General features: G+C 47.0%; 1 protein-coding gene across 4 annotated transcripts in view; it reads right to left on the bottom strand.

The window, feature by feature from the left end:
* Positions 1-19,661, bottom strand: part of GAS7 (growth arrest specific 7) — a 1,616,751-nt gene that overhangs the window by 396,678 nt on the left and 1,200,412 nt on the right. For all 4 annotated transcript variants that reach the window (XM_078654763.1, XM_078654764.1, XM_078654765.1 and 1 more), the window contains 2 exons: positions 19,487-19,602; positions 11,100-11,174 (listed from right to left, as the gene is read on the bottom strand). In XM_078654763.1, the coding sequence (XP_078510889.1) occupies positions 11,100-11,174; positions 19,487-19,602 (191 nt within the window). The remainder of the gene's footprint in view (positions 1-11,099; positions 11,175-19,486; positions 19,603-19,661) is intronic.

Raw genomic sequence — 19,661 nt, 5'->3', positions numbered from 1 at the left:
TGGTCTGTGGGTATGGGTGCTGTGCCCAGGGCCGATGGCCACCAAGAGTCGTCCCAGGCAGAGGGTGAAGATCCTAGGATGAGAACTTCCGTTTTGTCTGAGTTAAGTTTTAGGCGGCTGTTTTTCATCCATTCGGCTACTTCTTTCATGCCTTCATGAAGATTGGTTTTGGCGGTGTTAGGGTCTTTGGTGAGGGAAAGGATCAGCTGGGTGTCGTCAGCGTAGGAGATGATGTTGAGGTTGTATTGTCGCGCGATGGATGCGAGGGGACTCATGTAAACGTTGAAGAGGGTGGGGCTGAGTGATGATCCTTGTGGGACTCCGCAGATGACTTCGGTGGCCTCTGATTTGAATGGGGGGAGTTGGACTCTCTGGGTTCTCCCGGCGAGGAACGAGATGATCCAGTCCAAGGCTTTTCCTTGTATTCCGACGTTGCTGAGGCGTTGTATGAGGGTGCTATGACAGACTGTGTCGAAGGCGGCGGAGAGGTCGAGTAGGATGAGGGCAGCTGTTTCTCCGTTGCCCAGTAGCGTTCGGATGTCGCTGCAATGAGGGCGGTTTCGGTGCTGTGTTTGGCTCGAAAGCCGGACTGTGAGGGGTCGAGGGAGTTGTTGGATTCAAGGAAGGTGGCGAGCTGGTTATTGACGGCTTTCTCAATGACTTTGGCAGGGAAAGGGAGGAGGGAACTGGGGCGGTAGTTCTTAAGTTCAGATGGGTCAGCTGTGGGTTTCTTCAGGAGGGCAGTGAGTTCGGCGTGTTTCCAGCTTTCTGGGAAGGTAGCGGAGTTGAAGGAGCAGTTGATGACATCACAGAGATGGGGTGCGATGATGGAGTCTGCTTTGTTGAAGATGTGGTGGGGACAGGGGTCGGTTGGTGAGCCTGAATGGATGGATTTCATTAGGCGGATGGTGTCTTCAGTGGTGATTGGGTTCCAGGCGATAAGGTCGTTAGGGAGCGGTTCGGGTTTGGAGGTGGGCTGTTCTTTCGAAATGTTCTTAAAGCTGTTATGTATGTCGGCGATTTTGTTGTAGAAGAAAGAGGATAACGAGTCGCAGAGGTCTTGGGAGGGAGTGATGTCGTTGGTGCTGGCGGTGGGGTTGGTAAATTCTTTGACGATGTTGAATAGTTCCTTGCTGTTGTGGGCGTTGTTGTCGAGTCGATCCTTGAAAGCTGATTTCTTGGTGGATCGGATCATTTGGTGGTGTTTGCGGGTGGCTGCCTTGAGGGTGGTCAGGTTGTCAGTGGTTGGGTTTTTTCTCCATGTTTTTTCGAGAGTACGGCATAGTTTCTTGGAATTCTTAAGGTCATCGTTGAACCAGGGGGCCTTTTTGCTACCTTGTTTGATCTGCTGGTTTTTTAGGGGTGCTAATTCGTCAGCACTGTGAGTGATCCATTGTTTGAGTTTGGTGGCAGCTTCGTTTGGGTCCGATGAGAGGGCTGGAGGCTTTTGGTTGAGCGATGTGATGAGTTGGTCGGTGGTGATTTTGTTCCAGTTTCTTCGAGGAATAGGTTGTGGGGGGTTGTGAGTCTTGGTAGTTTTGTAGCTGAAGTGAACGCAGCTGTGGTCCGTCCAATGGAGAGCTGTGGTATGATTAAAGGAGATGTGTTTGCTGGAGGTGAAGATAGGGTCGAGCGTGTGTCCGGCTAAGTGGGTGGGGGTGTCAACAAGTTGTTTGAGTCCGAGATTGGCCAGGTTGTCCAGAAGGGTGGTGGTGTTGCAGTCGTTTTTCTTTTCTAGGTGGAAATTGAAGTCTCCCAGTAGAATGTAGTTTTCGGAGGGGAGGGCATGTGGGCTGATGAAGTCGGTGATGTCTTCGCTGAATTGTTTACGGGTTCCTGGTGGTCTGTAGATGAGGGTGCCTCTAAGTGTGGTCCTGGGGTCGGTGTGGATCTAGAAGTGGAGGTGTTCGGCGGTTGCAAGGTAGTCGTCGAAGCTGGTCGTGATTCTGATGGTGTTCTTATGGACGATGGCGATGCCGCCTCCTGTTTGGTTGGTGCGGTCTTTTCGGATGATCTTGTACGCGTCCAGGATGGCGATGGCGACGTCGGGTGCTGATGATGCGTTCATCCAGGTTTCTGTAAGGAAGGTGATGTCCGGTGACGCAGTGTCGAGTAGGTCCCAGAGTTCTGTGGCGTGTTTCTGGATCGAGCGGGTGTTTAGCAGGATGCATTTCAGGTGGTTAGAGTCGGAGCTGTTTTTGGGGGTCGTGGATTTGGTGTGGGTCTTGATGCAGGCGAACTTGCAGGAGTGGCATGCGAAGGGACCGTGGGTACGTCCTGGAGCAGCTTCGTAGCATTGTGGTGTGCGTCCGGGGTTAAGGGCTAAGAGGGTGGCGGCGTCATACATTATGCGGGAGGAGTGCGGTTTGCGGGGGCCAGGGGGTCTGGCGCTGGGCGCGGTCCGGGCACGGACGGGCGTAGACAGGCTTACCTTTGGCGCACCTTCGGCGCGACCGCTGCGCGTGAACGCTGTGCGCAAAGGCATCTGTCATAAGTGGATAGTGGAGGGGGAGGGGCGAGGGATGGTCAGCTGGGAGGCAGGAGCTGGGCGGAGATCTGGGCAGGGAAGGCACAGAAAGCAACAACAACAAGCACAAAATGGCCTCAGCCAAAAACGAAACCATATTGGGGCACCGAGGGAAATAATGCAACTCTGATGGCAGTGGCACCGGTGAAATCAGGCAGCAATTAGATAGACAGGCAGCGCAGCAATTTTAAAATGTATGTTACAGCGTAGATAGGCAATCAGAGCGCTACGATTCTATAATGTTCGACAGTGTCCCAGCCTCTCAGGCAATCTAGCGCTGCTGGCTACTTGCGGTTTCGAGGCAGGCAATGGCAGGCAAAAGAGCGAGGTGAGGAGGCAGTAAGTTGGTCGGGTGGCGGGCAGACCGGGGAGCAGCGTCTGGAGCGACCGTGTCTGTGAAGAACAGGACGGTCACAAGACTGTAGCGTGGGAGCGGGGCTTATGGTGTCATTGGGAGGGATGGTCAGCTGGGAGGCGGGAGCTGGGCGGAGATCTGGGCAGGGAAGGCACAGAAAGCAACAACAACAAGCACAAAATGGCCTCAGCCAAAAACGAAACCAGATTGGGGCACCGAGGGAAATAATGCAACTCTGATGGCAGTGGCACCGGTGAAATCCGGCAGCAATTAGATAGACAGGCAGCGCAGCAATTTTAAAATGTAAGTTACAGCGTAGATAGGCAATCAGAGCGCTACGATTCTATAATGTTCGACAGTGTCCCAGCCTCTCAGGCAATCCAGCGCTGCTGGCTACTTGCGGTTTCGAGGCAGGCAATGGCAGGCAAAAGAGCGAGGTGAGGAGGCAGTAAGTTGGTCGGTTGGCGGGGAGCAGCGTCTGGAGCGCCCGTGTCTGTGAAGAACAGGACGGTCACAACGCTGTAGCGTGGGAGCGGGGCTTATGGTGTCAGTGGGAGGGATGGTCAGCTGGGAGGCGGGAGCTGGGCGGAGATCTGGGCAGGGAAGGCACAGAAAGCAACAACAACAAGCACAAAATGGCCTCAGCCAAAAACGAAACCAGATTGGGGCACCGAGGGAAATAATGCAACTCTGATGGCAGTGGCACCGGTGAAATCAGGCAGCAATTAGATAGACAGGCAGCGCAGCAATTTTAAAATGTAAGTTACAGCGTAGATAGGCAATCAGAGCGCTACGATTCTATAATGTTCGACAGTGTCCCAGCCTCTTAGGCAATCAAGCGCTGCTGGCTACTTGCAGTTTCGAGGCAGGCAATGGCAGGCAAAAGAGCGAGGTGAGGAGGCAGTAAGTTGGTCGGGTGGCGGGCAGACCGGGGAGCAGCGTCTGGAGCGACCGTGTCTGTGAAGAACAGGACGGTCACAACGCTGTAGCGTGGGAGCGGGGCTTATGGTGTCAGTGGGAGGGATGGTCAGCTGGGAGGCGGGAGCTGGGCGGAGATCTGGGCAGGGAAGGCACAGAAAGCAACAACAACAAGCACAAAATGGCCTCAGCCAAAAACGAAACCAGATTGGGGCACCGAGGGTAGAAGCCAAACATACTATTTCCCAAGTAAGATACACGGTTTTGGAATGTATTAAGCAAGTATCAGGAATGGATTTCAATACACTCCTAGCTAGGGGGGAAACACACTGGATAAAGACTTTAGGTACAGTTAGTCCAGGGGGTCTCAATGACCATTATGAACTACTATGTTTTCTGTAAATGTATGATATCACTGAATAGATTGTACGGGAGTACGTTGGGATTTCTTTTTCACTCTTTGAAGTTTCTCCACTTCTTCACTTGAGCACGATCCGACTATCAGTACATTCTTTCTGTTTCTCCTTTTTTTTTTAGATCTCAAGACCAATTCTTTTTTGGTATTATGTTGCTGTTTCGTATCCATTTAGATTTTCTGATCTTTTGTTGGGTTGTGTACATAGTAATAGGGGTCACAGTATTTATGGATATAGCGAGTGACGCTCGACTAGTGGCATGGTACTTCGATTGCTTTGCTGTTACTTTGTTTCAAATATACTTTTATAGTTGTTTTTTTTGTTGCGAGTTGCTCTGAGACGGAGGATGACTGGCACGTTTCCAAAAGGTTTTGAATCATAGTACACTCTCGCTTTTGATTGAGGGTGTTGTTTTATTGAAAGTCAGTTTTGAATTTTGTTTACTCTTTTCATAAAAACTCGCGAGTTCCGCACCACGGGATCAGTTGGGCGGACTCACACGTGGCAACACAGTATGCATGGCGGCGTAGGAAGGGATAGGTAAGTCACGGAGGCTCTGTCCGATTGTCTTAGTTTGTATTATGCTAACGTCTGTCACTTTACTGCACTGTGAGCGCCTGAGGCGGAAAGCCGGGCGAATCTTAAGGTTTCATCTCTTCCTCTGCTTTTTAATCCTGTCACTCACCCCTCTGCTCGAGGACCTGTAGACCGGTTCTCAGCTTTGGTGGCCATCTTGTGGGGAGGTTGGCGCGCCGGTCGGCAGGTTGGCAGACTAGTGCTGCAGACTTGGACCGCTGACGCTATATCTATAGTTGCCCCCGGCTCCGCGCAGCGGACGCGGGCAGCGGGCGCCTTCCTTCGCGCCAAAGGAGCGCCTAAGGAAAGCCCGTCTGCGCCCGTCAGCGTCCAGGAGGCGGACGGGTGTGGTCGGGGTGGCTTCTAATCCCAGGCTAGTGGTTGCCATGTTGAAATATACTGCTGCAGATCTATTGGCTCTGAAGAACGAGGTGAGTTCCTGCTGTACGGTCTTTCCTGGGCGGTACAGGGGCAAGAGGCGGTGCCCCGGTTGTGGCTGGCTAGCGGGCAACACCTCCGCCTCTGTCTTAGTTACCATCACTCCCCCCAGTAAGCATTTATGTCTGCTCCTTAATACTAGATCTTTGGTCAGACACGCGGTAGACATCTATGAGCTTCTGGATACTGAGAAACCTTTTTGTCTGTTCCTCACTGAGACGTGGCTGTGGGAGGCCTCAAATCCTGACATAGTCACTGCAATCCCTCCGGACGATGTTATTTTTAGGCAGGACAGGGCGAAGGGCAGGGGTGGAGGCGTAGCAATTGTGGTGAAGAAGTCTGTTATATGCTCTATTACTCCTACTGACGTTATTCCGGGTTGCGAATCCTTGGCCCTTTCCTTATCACTGTCACCACACCAATCTTGCACAGTGCTAGTGATCTATAGACCACCGGGACCTATGGGCTCGTTTTATGAAGACCTGCAGGCAGTGGCCTCGGCACTGTGTCTGAGAGCAGAGCACTGTATCGTGCTGGGGGATTTTAACATCCATATGCACGACGGGTTCGACGTGGATACTATTAAGATCTGTGATATCACTTCCCCCCTAGGTCTTTCCCCCTTCCTGAATACACCCACTCATAGCAAAGGCCATACCCTTGATCAGGTTTTTTCCACCGTTCACATAGACGTTTCTACTCCTTCTCCTGTGCTATGGTCGGACCATTTCTTGGTTAACTTCTATACCCTAGGCACTGATAAACCACTTTATAGTACCCCTTTGCGGCCTTGTCAGGCCCTGCGGGCTGATCATCGGGTCTCCCCTGAAATGTTGGCTCAGGAGCTTTTACTTCACCCATGCCCATTGTCGGGGATTTTAGAGAGGGATTTGGCATCAATGCAGACATGGCTTATGGAGAGGTTAGTTGATCTTGCCCCCGAGATTGCCCCCCACAAATCTGCCAAACGTTCCTCTGCACCGTGGTTCACGGAAGCCTTGGCCTTGACACGGAGGCCTGGCGACGCCAATATGACATCACAGCTAAGATGACGTATCGGGCCTCCATTAAAGCCTATCATCAGGATATTTTGCTTGAGAAGAAAGCTTATTTCTCTAAGAGGATTGAGGCGGCCACCAATTCTTGCAAAGAGATATTCACAATTGTAAGGGAATTCACTGCCCCCAAAATGAGTACGCCGTTATGTGTACACTCGGAATCCTGGGTGTCTTCACTCGCCATTTTTTTTTCAAACAAAATCAAGACTATTCAGGACTCTTTTTTGCTGGCTGGGGTAGTTGCGGATCCCGCCTCCAGTGCTAGGGTTGGGGCTGTCTCTAGCCATGAGCCCATTCTTTTGGAATTTCCACCTCTAGCTGCATCTACTTCACTGGAGCTTTTAGCTAAACTGAAGTCTGGGTCTCCTCTTGATCCGTGCCCAGCAGAATTTTTGGCTAAAATAGCTGAGGTTATTAATCCTCGTCAACCCCGTGCTGAACCTTTCCCTCAGCACTAGTGTGGTACCGTCAGTCTGGAAACAAGCCATGATCATCCCATTACTAAAAAAGCCTAGCTTGGACCCGGAGATACATGCTAACTATAGGCCTATCTCCCTCTTGCCAGCCTTTGCTAACATCGTGGAGAAGCACGTACATACATCCCTCTCTAGCTTCCTTGAAAGCCACAATCTGTTACATTCCACTCAATCCGGCTTCCGTACCAACTTGAGCACCGAGACGGCGCTGTTGGAAGTCACGGAGGCAATCAAGGAGGTACTGGATGCAGGAGGAAAAGCCATGCTGGTGATGCTCGACCTGTCGGCGGCTTTTGACACCGTCCCCCATGAGGGCCTCCTCACTAGACTTAGTGAGATCGGTCTGCGGGGGACGGTGCTCAGCTGGTTTAGATCTTTTCTAGCGGGCCGTTGTCAAACGGTCTGGGCCCCCCTTTTTCTGCGGTAGTGCCGCCACTGGAGGTCGGAGTTCCTCAGGGCTCTGTTCTGAGCCCTACTCTTTTTAACATCTTTATGACCCCTCTGGCGGCACTGGCAGAGTCTTTTGGGGCCCAGATCGTGTCCTATGCTGACGACACCCAGCTCCTTTTCACGTGTGGGAAGGGGTCTGAGTTTGACGGGGAGAACATCCGAGGGTGCCTTGGGGCTGTTTTTAAATGGTTCCAGCTTAACAGCCTCAAGTGTAACTCAGACAAATCTGAGGTGCTCTTCTTCGGGTGTCGATCGGATCCTAGCTGGCTGGACTGGTGGCCTGTAAATATGTTGCCTCCATCGGCGGCATCTACGATGGCCAAGAATCTTGGAGTTAAAATCGATAATGGCTTAACGCTGAAGTCCCAGATTCTTGGCTTAGCAGGAACATGTTTCAGCCTCCTTAAGATGCTCCGTAAGTTCCTCCCTTTGCTCTCGTTGGCACACAGGAAAACTACGGTGCAAGCCCTTATTGGATCGAGGCTTGATTATGCCAACGTCCTGTACTTGGGCCTGCCGGAGTATCTTCTCCAACGGTTACAGGTGGTTCAGAACTCTGCGGCGTGGGCCATTTTTGGCCTACATAGGCGAGCCAGAGTGTCTGACCTCCTGTACACTCTCCACTGGTTGCCTATCCGGAAACGGATAGTTTTCAAGGCACTTACTTTGGCCCACAAGGCTTTTCATGCTACGGGGGCCAAATACATTCAGAAGCGGTTAGCTCTCTATCAGCCTGCCAGATCGCTGAGGTCAGAGTCACTGGCTCTAGCTGTGGTCCCAGCTATAAGAAGAGCACGGACTGGTGGCCGATCTTTTAAACGTCTGGCGCCTCAGTTCTGGAATTCCTTGCCGATTTCTCTTCGCAGGAATACCAAACTGTTGGCCTTTAGGAAGGACCTCAAATCCTGGCTTTTTGCTCAGTAAGACTGCCCCCTCGCCGTCTACCACCCTGCTCCCTTTGTAGGTCACATAAAGCGCCGGGACACTCCTCGGAGAAGCCGAGCGCTATACAAAACACCACCTAACATTAACATTAACTAACAATAACGTTGGGGGTTTGTTTTTGAGGAACTTGTGATTCTCTTTCTCGATCAGAATACTAGAACTGAGGTTATCGAGCACTCCCGCTTTCATCATTTGTATCGGTAAGCTGCACTCTGGGTCACCGGGGTCTGTTCACGATAACGGGTTGAGTTCAGGGGACTGATTGCTCCATATATTTTTTCCCAAGGGTATTTGGATACGAGGAGTTTGGTCCTCACACAGCTTACAAATGGCTTACAGACACGCGCCCCTATTGGGCTACCGTCTGGTAAGATGATTGGAGAAGCCAGACCTCTCACTAAGTAGTTAGTCTTTCCTTTTCTTTTTCTTACATGTCTCCACGCCCACTTTTTGATGTGCAACCTTAAACACATGAGGGTTTAATATTTTTACTCTCTTGGACTTTCTGGCACCATACGAGTTAATTCTGCAATATCTGGATGAGAGTTATTCACGTTTGAGTTTTCTGTTTGGCGCATGTTGCATCGGTATAGGGGTAGGTGCGTTCTTTGCACCGGGCTTGCTATTTTTCCACACGAGGGCACTCTCTCAGCGGCACTCCTGAGTTATTTTCCTATTTGGCTTTTGAACATGTACTCAGTGATTGAGTGATACATAGATATTTCTGTTGCTGTTTTGTAGATCCTGAAAAGACAACACAACAGGACGCCGTTAACTCAAGATTTGACAACGTATTCTTCATTTAATATATCCCCTGACGAAGGGTTCAGGATGAACCCGAAATGCATTGGGATTTTGGGATATATACTGTGAATCTTGTGTAGATACAACGTGATTACAAAATGTAATTTGATGATTTGGTTAATGAACCATATGCAGTTCTTTTGATGTTTTCTGTAAACATAGAAATCTTTTTGTAAAAAAATCGTAGCGCATAGAATGCACTGACTATTGTTATGTTTTTCAAACATTTAAAACCAAGAGAATAAAAATCTTGCAAATATCAGCAAATAGGGATGACTAACTTTTGATTACATTTGAGAGGCCTACGGCCCAAAAGTTGTGCCTCTAGTAGCTCGGGGTTTCCCTCTGGCTCATATTTACTCAGTTGGTACTATAAGGGAGCAGGGCACGCACCCTCACAACTAGAGAGCAAGCTAACCTATAAATTTGAGGAATTATCAGATTCTTAACATTTGAATTTCAGGTGTGCGGATCCACCCTCTGCATTAACTGTTATACCTGGCAACCTTGGAGTAGTCCTCCCCTAACACTTTACCTTCCATCCTCACGTTTTGTGAACTTTGCTTTTGTTGGCTTTAGGACTCTGTGCAATTGAATATTGCCAGTGAGTGCTAAAGTGCATGTGCTCTCTCCTTAAAACATGGTAGAATTGGCTTATAACAAATTGGCATAATCAATTTACTTGCAAGTCCCTAGTAAAGTGGCACATCCTGGGCCCAAGGCCTGTAAACAAATGCTGCTAGTGGGCCTGCAGCACTGATTGGGCCTCCCCCCAGTCAAGGAGCCCTTTCAAACAGGTCACAGGTGTGGCATTGCAACCTTGTGTGTGCAGTTCCAAAGGGGCATTTTGACTTGGCAAAATAAACTTTTTGCCAGGCCTAAACTTTCCTTTTTGAGTACACATACATCATCCCTAGTGTAAGCCGTGGGCAGCCCAGAGGGCAGGGCTCAGTGTATTTAAAATGTGGGACATGTACTTTCAAGGTTTTTTTAAAAAAATGTGCTGCCTGTAAAAAACTCATACACTTTTTTTTCACTACTGCAAAGCCCGTCTCTCCCATAGGATAACATTGGAGTTACCTTATTAGCAGGCACTCCAGTTAAAATCCCCAATCAATACTAAATTGTTGTAATGTTTTTCAAATAGCTAGAATTTGTTCGGATTTTAACTTCAAGAAGGAATTTTAGCAAATCGTAAAAGCAATCTTTATACACAGCACTCCGTACCGCTTGCAATCAATTCAAAGAATGTAAACAGTGAAATGAATGCAAATGGAAATCTTCCCGCTATCAATGAGTACAAAGTACATTTATTCGTTTTTATCACTGTGACATTCAGCACCTGATTAATAAAATACTGCAGCTTCCAGTGGCTCTTGGAGTGTATTTTTTTTGTTTTATTTCGTAGTGGAGAAATGTAAGTAAACAGTCATCCGCAATATCTGCTTATCCTTCTTGTTACACATGGATTGAATAGGATTATTCTCAATTTACTTGAGAAGCATTTGTCTTGCAGGGATAAACTTCCTTCTGCAATATCTGCATGAGACCAGAGATGTCCCCGTTACTAGTGACTACCAAGTCATATTGAATTTTTTGGCTACACTAATTACATACTCCTTGGCATCTTCCACTTTCTAAATTCAATTTTGCTACTGATACATGAGAGGACACTTTCACTGTGAATAGCAATTTGTACCACAGTAAAACACTATGCAAATATTTCCATGCATTAGCACATTAAAGACAGAATGTTTGGCTCGCTCAGTGCTTGATATGTTATACAGCTGTCCTAAAAATCAAGGATAGGCCAGGCCCTTAAGATACATACCCCTTTCAATGCCACAGATAAATGAGTTTATACAGCATTTTCTACACATATGAGTCGGTGAGTATAGAAAAGAATGACATTTTCACAGAAATAGTAATTGAAGTGAATATTCAAAGAAAATATCCTGTGTTGTTTTGTAGCTAGGAACGTGCTCTACATAAACCCAATACATACAATGAATAAAGAGACAAGCACACAACACAGTACGTGCCAGCTGACTCTCTGTGTTAACACTGAAGTATATCAAGCAGAATAAATACTGAAATTAAAATGAATGTCTTCAATATAAATAGGCAAAAACTTACCCTTCCTCTTGAGAGGCCAATGAATTCTGAGATAATTTTGCCAAGTTCTTTGCATATTCTTCTTCAATTTTTATCCTGTGTGAACAAAACATAACTTTACCATGGGCCGCTGAAAAAAAGGTATGTAATATCAAGCAGCATACGTGGAGCACGCCTATCCCATTAATATTTCAATCAGTAGTACTCGTGGAGAACACCTCGGAGATACTGTTCTAATGGGGTAAACCTTCCTTCTTCAAGTCATTAAGGGACAGTACCACTGCGCCTGCAAACCGCTGTCTGAATGTTAAACATGGGAATGTTTGCTGTTTACCTAGACGGCACCTTTATATTAGGCATAAGAGGTGACTTCATGTTGACTTCAGCCTACAGAGATTACTGTGTTGCCCTTTCTACTTGCAGAATACCTCCATGGAGCTGTGGTGTATTCGAGTAATTGCACCACGATGAATCGGGGCAAATTGCTTGTTGACTGCATATTTGTTTTGTTGGTCAAGAGATGACTGTTGGCAGAGCGGAGGAGAATTGATGTTTTGTGCCCACGCATTCAGGGAGATAGGATGATTTGCAGTGTTGCATTTGCATCGGGATGTGTTGTATTTGAGCAAACGGAGGGAACCGACCGGACACCGCCGGGTTTACTCGGTCGCCTGATTTACCGGCCCGGGCCTCATCACTGGTCATTCCCCCTCGTCCTAATGTGAGCCACAGTTGGGATGTCACCTGTCACGGCGCGAGCGCCAATTTATGAAGCAGCATGGCAAGAACAGATCAGTCACGCGCAGGTGCGCAAAGGGTTCTGGGAAGGATTAATAGATGAAAAGTTGGAAAGTTTAAATAGTACTGAGGGAAACTTAATACCTTTTGGCACCGAAGCAATATAACTAAGGGTGACCGATCAGATATTCCTAATACAGTCAACGCTTCCTTAATGCTTTAAGGGGAAGCTTTTTCAATATTATATACAACCCTTAGTTGCTGCTTATTTATCTTATGCAACTAACAACCATTGAAGAATAACAGTGTAGGTAGGGCTGTTCCTATTAGTTTAAGTTGGCTGTCAACGGCTTTATATCACTGCATGGCCATATGCCATGTCATTTATACACAATTGACGTGTCAGAGTGCTTACACTCTCAGGACATGCATGTTTCTTTATAGCCGGAATATCACACTTCACATTGTGATAAAAGGAATTCTTGGCAGCCGCTTTGGATGAATGTACCTCATCCCCCTAGACAAGAGGTACACACAATGCGTTGAAATGACTTTTTTCTTTAAGTTATAGCTTTCAATATTTTGCATTTTCAATGATCTCTTCCAATTGCATCAACTTTAATAGTTTATTTGTTTACATGGTATATTTACCTTCAGAAGGAATGTGTTCTTTATTGAAACTTAAAACTACTAAAGATTAAGCAAACCAAGGGGGATATGCTAGAAATGGACATGCATATAAGCCCTCAGCCAGATGCTGTCTGATGTCTTCCTTTGCAAGTAGACTAAGGGGTTTTTCTTCACCTGGAGACGTCAGAATCTGAGCCAATTGTTGTGTATCCATCACTTACAGCTGTCGTGTGACAAATGCAATGTATAACCAGACCATTTCTAAAAATGGAGAATATTGTATTGAACATTCATGATGGGAGGAGAGTGCAGGTCACAAAGTGTATCATTTTCTCGGGCGCGTGATCTAATTACAGCCCTAGGTGTGTTAGCCGCAAAAATGCAGGTGCTGTGGGATATATGAAGCAGGTCTGTGAGAAAAGCGTGGCGGCATGTTTCCGCTCACCCTACATTGCTGTGCGAGAAAATCGATCATTTCTGCCCAGCACAAACTATTGCCACTGTTTAAATATACTCTCCTCTTTTGCTTTAATTAAAATGATTCTTTTGCTTAACAAAAAATGCACTCGAACAGTTCGAAATGGGACACTTTCCAGCAAAGTGTTAAACGTGGGTAGTGAGCAAGTTGACTGAAGTCGGATAAGGAAACGATGGGCAGATTTGTTTATTTATTTATTTATTTTCGAAAAGTTATAGGCAAATCATGGTTGCTAATTACTTATCTTCTCTTATCTGACAAAAGCCAATAGTCCAGACTTACAGGTGGGACACTTGTCATATTAATAATGGGGGTAATGACAGAAAAACTACAAGGGGGTGGCACGTTAGGCTAGACCACAGTTGTGGTTCTGTACTGTACTAAGGCAGGTCTAGAGAAGGAAGGGTTGAATAACTTGGTAACAGTCAGAGCAAGGGGGAACAAAGGAGCGTTATGCAGGCGAGCCAGTACTCCGGGCCTTAAGAGGCAGTATATGCAGCAGGGCCTTAGAGGCAGTGGATGCATATGTCATATTTCTTGATCTTCTGAACTTCTTTTTAGGGGCAGAATAGATAGTACAGTGGTAGGTCATGGGGGCCATGAATGCCTTTTTTCAAGTAACGTGTACCTACGTTCAGCACGGAGCGATGGAATCACTTGAGGAATTGCTTCACAACAATGGGCACCCCCCCCTTTTTTTTATGGCCTTTATTAAATGGGAGGGTTGCAATTTGGCCACAAGCATCTCTCATGGTTGTTTCCAGGTTGAATGTTTTATTCCCTAATTATAAGATTAAGTGTAAACACTGTTGAAAGATTATCAATTGGATCAACTGAGTTGATAGTGGAAACAAACGTGGTAACTCCTCTCTGCCAAAGCCCGCTTTCTGGGGTCCTCCTTGCGAGCAAACATGTATTTAAGTGTAGGGCTTGATAGGTTCAAGCCAGTGTCCCAGGTTGCGCGACAACGGTGCTAAGCACAGACGTCCACCACCTTCTGTTGCAACTCAGGGCAGAAAGCCGAACAAAGGGAATATTTCATTTTGAAGGCAAACAACACCATGGTGGGCCTAGAAATTAATTCCGTTTGGGGAACTAGCAGTGTATAAAGGGACTCTTGTCTCGACAACATAGTGAGAATACCGCATTGGCTACTAAGATTATTAGATAGCAGTATGAAGCACTGCACTGCTGGCTATTATACGCCTATACGGGATGCCTACACCAGTGAATTACATTCCATACACCACCGCTAACAGGGTATAGATCAGATCTTCCTTTATAGAGCAGCAGGTCCTGCTGCTTGATTGATAATAAGGCGGCACTGTCTTTCTAAAGGGGTTAAATTGGGTGCCCCCCCCCTTGGGTTTGGGCAGAGCCATACCTTCTGAGGGCTCTAATGAGGGCAGCACCTGGCAGGGGTGGTCCTTTAATTATGTCGTGTTGGCTTGGAGGGTATTGTTACCAAAAGCAAAAGCCTAATGTCTCAACAATTTTCTTAACGGGGGGGGGGGGCAGGCCTACGTGGAACGGCCTCTGCGAGGGTTCACCCAGGTACACTCTCACCATGGACTGCGAAACCCGCAGTTGCGGAGGTGCATCGGAATGCGGGGCCTGTAACTAACACCCGAGGCACCAAAGGGTGGTACACGTAAGCTTTGTGGGGAAGGCCGTGTCGCACAGACACGCGCATACACGTTTGTGTGGACAGACTTCGGAAATGCAATAGCAGTGGCCTGGAAAGAAATGTGCTGGGCGGCAGCAGACCTGGTTAATAACTTTGAAAACGCTATTTTACGGCATTTCACACTATGTACTGTCCTTAAGTAAGGATGGATGGGTTATTGCATTCACTGTTGACTACAGGTCTATTCTTTCATGTAGGTCATACTACTAGGCACCCTCAGGGTAGCACTAAGTTAAATGCTCTGCATGTGACTCAAAACTGCTGCTACGTTAGACACTTGCAGTTGCAGGTTTGATGGAAATGTACCTAGTGCTGATCGTAGCTAAAGCTTGGCATGTGATTGCAACAAATACGGGCATGTGTACTGGATTTTTGTCAAGAAACAAGAAACACTAATCGTTTGTGTTTGTTTTCATTTATGTATGACCGGACCCATGGTGGATACCCGGGAAGTGCCCTACACCACAACTGCAAGAAGGGGACCAGTACATCTGGATCAGGAGCTGCAACCTAAGGCCTCGGCTGCCCAAAGGCTTCAACTGTGATGGGCGATCAATTAAACGGCTCAAACGGTGCCAGCGGGAAAAGGTGCTACCCATGCATTATGGTTGAATTTCTCAAACCTGTTAAGCGGGGGAGGAACTTGCTGTGGGGCGTCAAGGTAATTTCAGCAGCTCAACACAAGCGACAGTAGGAGCAATGGACAGTGGTGACTTTGATTGTAAGCCACTCTTATGTGAGGCGCGCTGACGGTGTTTTTCTTTCAGGCGACAGGAAGTAAAGGGCTGAGCAAAAGGGGTTTTCAGTCTTTTCGTTGGGAGGGGGGTTTATGTCTCAGTCAGTTCAGGGATTAGTTTCAGAAAATCCTATCCCAGCAGGCCCCCCCCCCCAGTCAGTGGTGATACTTCACCTGGGGGATAATGAGCTGGCCAATCTAGGTGGGTGCATCCTTATATCATCGGCAGGGCAGGGTGGGTGGCCATGCCGGGTGGCACGATAGTTTGGTCGCAACTTACACCTCGGTGGCAGTGGCGAGGGGGGACTCGGTCAGGGCGTTGAATCACTCGGTAAAGAGGATCAACACACAGTTGGACAAATTATTCCGAGCCCCCCGGTTGCAGACGATCTCACATGGGTGTATCTGGGGTGCACAATTCTACCTGGGAGATGGGGGTCCACTTGACTGAGGAAGGGAACGTCCTGTGGTCTGATAATGTCTGGGCCTGGTTGGAGGGTTTTTGCTAAAGGGAGAACTTTCTAGGGTAGGTCAAGACAGGGGGAGGCCAGATCGTCGGTTAACAATGCTGGCCTGTGGCGGTAAGGTCATGACCGGTGAGCAGCTATTTTAAGGTCTGAGGGGGCGGGCATCATCCAATGGAGGTTCCCGCCCAGGGGGAGGAGGCCATTGGCCCCTCCTAGAACTTCAGGGGCAAGGTAATTGGTGCTTCAAAGGGGCGCGGGTTGGAGGAGTCACGCTTTCCTTAGGCTGGTAGCCACCCCGCGTGCGCATACTTATGACGTCACCGGATGACGCAGAGTAAGGGCCCTACTTAAGTGAGTAAATGGAGTTCACGGCGTGGACCGGGTAATTACCAGGCCCGGCTGCGCATGCGCACATCTCTAGGTGAGGCGCAGCTAGTAGGACCTGACACCGGTTAGCGACCTTGCCATATGGCCAGAAATGTAGGATACAAAAATCAAGATGAGGATGTTAGATTCGGTTAGGAAACAACCTGTATTAGAGTTTTGTTAAGGTTAGCCTCTCAAACTTGTTGACGATATTGTATATAATGTCCTGATGATTTTTGTATAAATTGTTGACCATGCAATTAAAAAAACCTTTTAATTTCATATCTTAATAAATACGGCCGGGGGACTAGCCCCCGCCTTCCAAAGATAACCAGGCCTCATGTTCATGTTTCTGGGGTTGGTGTGGTCGGATGGGGGGGGGCGGCAGCCAGTCGCTGACCATGTTCTGTACTGCGATGATCTCGTGAAATGTAGACTCCCCACAAATTTGGCTTAGAACACGAATCGGTGAAAGTCTATCCTAATACCGGTTGAACTACTGTGTGTCCCACAGTCTCAAGATGAGTTGCTCATTTTTTCTCAAACTGCAGGAAAGAGAATGTATTGATCTGTAGTCCAGTGCATCAAAAATTGATTAACAAGGCGGGCTAGGACAGAAAATGGGCACCAAAATAAAAGTAGCCCACATTAATGAACTAGAAAGCTACAAAGGGGGCCTTTGTTTGCAGACTGGGCCAGTTTTGAACTTATTAAAGGCAAGCTATATAAATGTTTTGCAAAGAATGAACAACAGCCAAAAACCAACCCTCACACTGACCTCTCAGACCAGCACATCGGGCACTGCCTTATTGTCATACAGGCCAGTTGAAAACTGCTGCTTAGCAATCCAAGTGCATCAGCTAACAGGTAGTGCCATCAAATGTGGTGAGAGGATTCTTCAACCACTTAGGTTATGTAATGTTATGTTAAACAGTGTTGTAGAGCACACGGCTACCCAACAACATGCTTGCCTGCGCTGACAGAAGGGGTTAAAGTGAAACAGAGTTATCTAAAAGAATGTAATCCCAAATTATAAGAAGAGGTGGGTTTTTAGTTGCTTCATAATTTTGCGGCGAGGTAGGTAAATCAGCGACCTCCTCCTCTTGATCTCTCGATTCTGGGGATGTCAAGAAGGAAGAGATCGTTTGACCTCAGTGTTCTGGGGGCTGTGTGCATTTTCACCATTTATTTATTTATTTATTTTGAAGCTTATAAAGCGCCCAGCTACCCCCAACGGGGTGGGTTGGAGAACAGCAAGGTTTTTAAATTGCGCGGAGACAGGCATTCAGAAACAGGCATTCAGATTTAATCATACGAAGAGATAGTGGCAGGCTATTCCATGATTTAGCAGTAATAACTGCTAAATCATGGAATAGCCTGCCTATGAGCAATGCATGTGGACTTTAAGTCTATTCTTTTTTGATTGGCAGCCAGTGAAGTTGCACAAGCGCCGGGCGTGAAGAGTTCAATTATTTTGTGCTGCTGCTTTTTGAGTGACCTGCAGTTTTTTTTATGACATAAGCTGGGCTACCCAGATATGTGGAGTTGCCATCGTCCAAGGGTTAAAGGATTAGGCCTTGGGCACTTCAGAGGAAGCCATTTTCCTAAGGGATCGTAACAGCCCAAAGCTCGGGCCTGCCACCTTCTTTGCCTGGGAACCCGTGGTCAGATCTTTGTCCAAGGTGATGCCAAGGCTCTTAATTTCAAGTTTAGGAATATGGGACTCTCCCAAACAAGGGTTCCATAGTGGCAGCTTCAGTACTGTAACTGGTAATGTAGACAGACAGACCGACCATAAAAGAATAATGCCATTCTACATTTTGTGTTTAGTCCTAGAGGAAATATCTGTAGTATTTTGTCCACCTTTAGAGGCCCCATTTGCAATATTCAAAAGTAAGAAATTTTGAGTTATAAAGACAAATTAGAGGCATCCCTAAGAAAGACAATCAAATGGATAATGGTTTAAAAGATGAGTCCCAAATGAAGAGTGTCAAAAATCATTGGAATGAACGGATGGGGTATGATGCGAGATTCACAGATGGCGTACCATAAGAGATCCACAACCCTAAAGAAAGAAACAATATAATGCTGAACTGCCTTTTAGAAAAATGTGCTCCGTATATTAGAGGCCAATGCAAGTGAACTGAGAGGGAAAGGCACAGGAACGACATTTGAAAAAACATTTCCAAGACCAAACAAGTTTCATTAACCCATGGAACTACCTCTAAGCATCACTGCTGAAAAGTAGTAAATCCCTTCAAATGTGACCAGGAAAACAATAGCAGTAACATCACAAGGGTAAAGCTGGAGACCATAGGTGATCTCTCATGTAATTGTTGACAAGACAATTGGCAAACTAGATGCCCTCGGCTTTCGGTGTATGGCACTAAATTGTTTGCTTTATGCAAAATGATAAGGAAATGCTCCTTGCTCTTTTATCATAAATAAGGAAGTGAAGTTGTTGTTTCTTACTCAAGGACATATGGGCTCATACTATTATAGGATGGGCGATCTACCCTGATGTGCTCCATGGTGCACCTCTAACTGGATGTGTCAGATGCAGACTGGGTAAGTGCGCCCTATCACAATGAATTGCATCCATTGCAGCCACAAACTTGCAAGACCCTGGGGGCAGTGCATTAGTGAAAGGAAGACCGACTGTTAGAAGCCACCACTGACTTTCACTGCAGTCAGCAACCAGGCCTACTTTTGAAAAGGGTGGCAGATATCTCATACAGTTAGATGTGGAGATACCTGCATTCGCCCGCAGTGGGACGTCTGGAGGGTCCACCTTCCTACGGGCGCACTGACTGTGCATCACCTCTATGTGGAACGCAGTAAATGCAACTCTTGAGGGTCTCATTGATTCTGTGCCTACATCAGAATTCCAAAGAAGGGACACAGACAAAGTGCTTCCTCATATGCATGTGGCCACCCCATTGCAAATGATGGAACACCCCTTTAGAACTGCACTGGCGCTACATATCTGCAGACTTCCCTGTAATACTAAAGTACCATGGGGCACAAAAAGCAAGTGCAAAGGCCCCCCTTTCCCTATGTCACTTTTACTAATATGGAGCACATTCCACAATATTTTCCACTTTGAGCAAAAAGTAATTATTTTATAAAATACCTACAAAAAGATTCACAAAGCATTTTTATACCTGAGAGAATAATTGGCAGGCCATATTTGATCATCATTTCACTGAAATAGTCTATTTCCCCAAAGAATGCTTAGCATTTACATAAGGCATTAAGCATTCTATCAATGTACAAATATCAGTCACAGCCTGGTTCATGTCTTACCTCTCTCTGATAAATTCAGCCATTTCTTTTTGCATCTGTTTGCCCTTGAGTTGTTTTTGAAGAAGATCTTCAAATCCAGATACCGTGCTATTTCCTTGTGGATCCTTCTTATCTGCCTGTAAAAAGAAGAGACACTTTGACATTTCTATACATTAAGCAAACTAAAGAGAATAAC

The sequence above is a fragment of the Lissotriton helveticus genome, chromosome 7 (assembly GCF_964261635.1).
Source record: "Lissotriton helveticus chromosome 7, aLisHel1.1, whole genome shotgun sequence".
NCBI classification, from domain to species: Eukaryota; Metazoa; Chordata; class Amphibia; order Caudata; family Salamandridae; genus Lissotriton; species Lissotriton helveticus.
The sequence above is the reverse complement of the archived record's forward strand: the minus strand, read 5'-3'. Positions and strand labels throughout refer to the sequence as shown.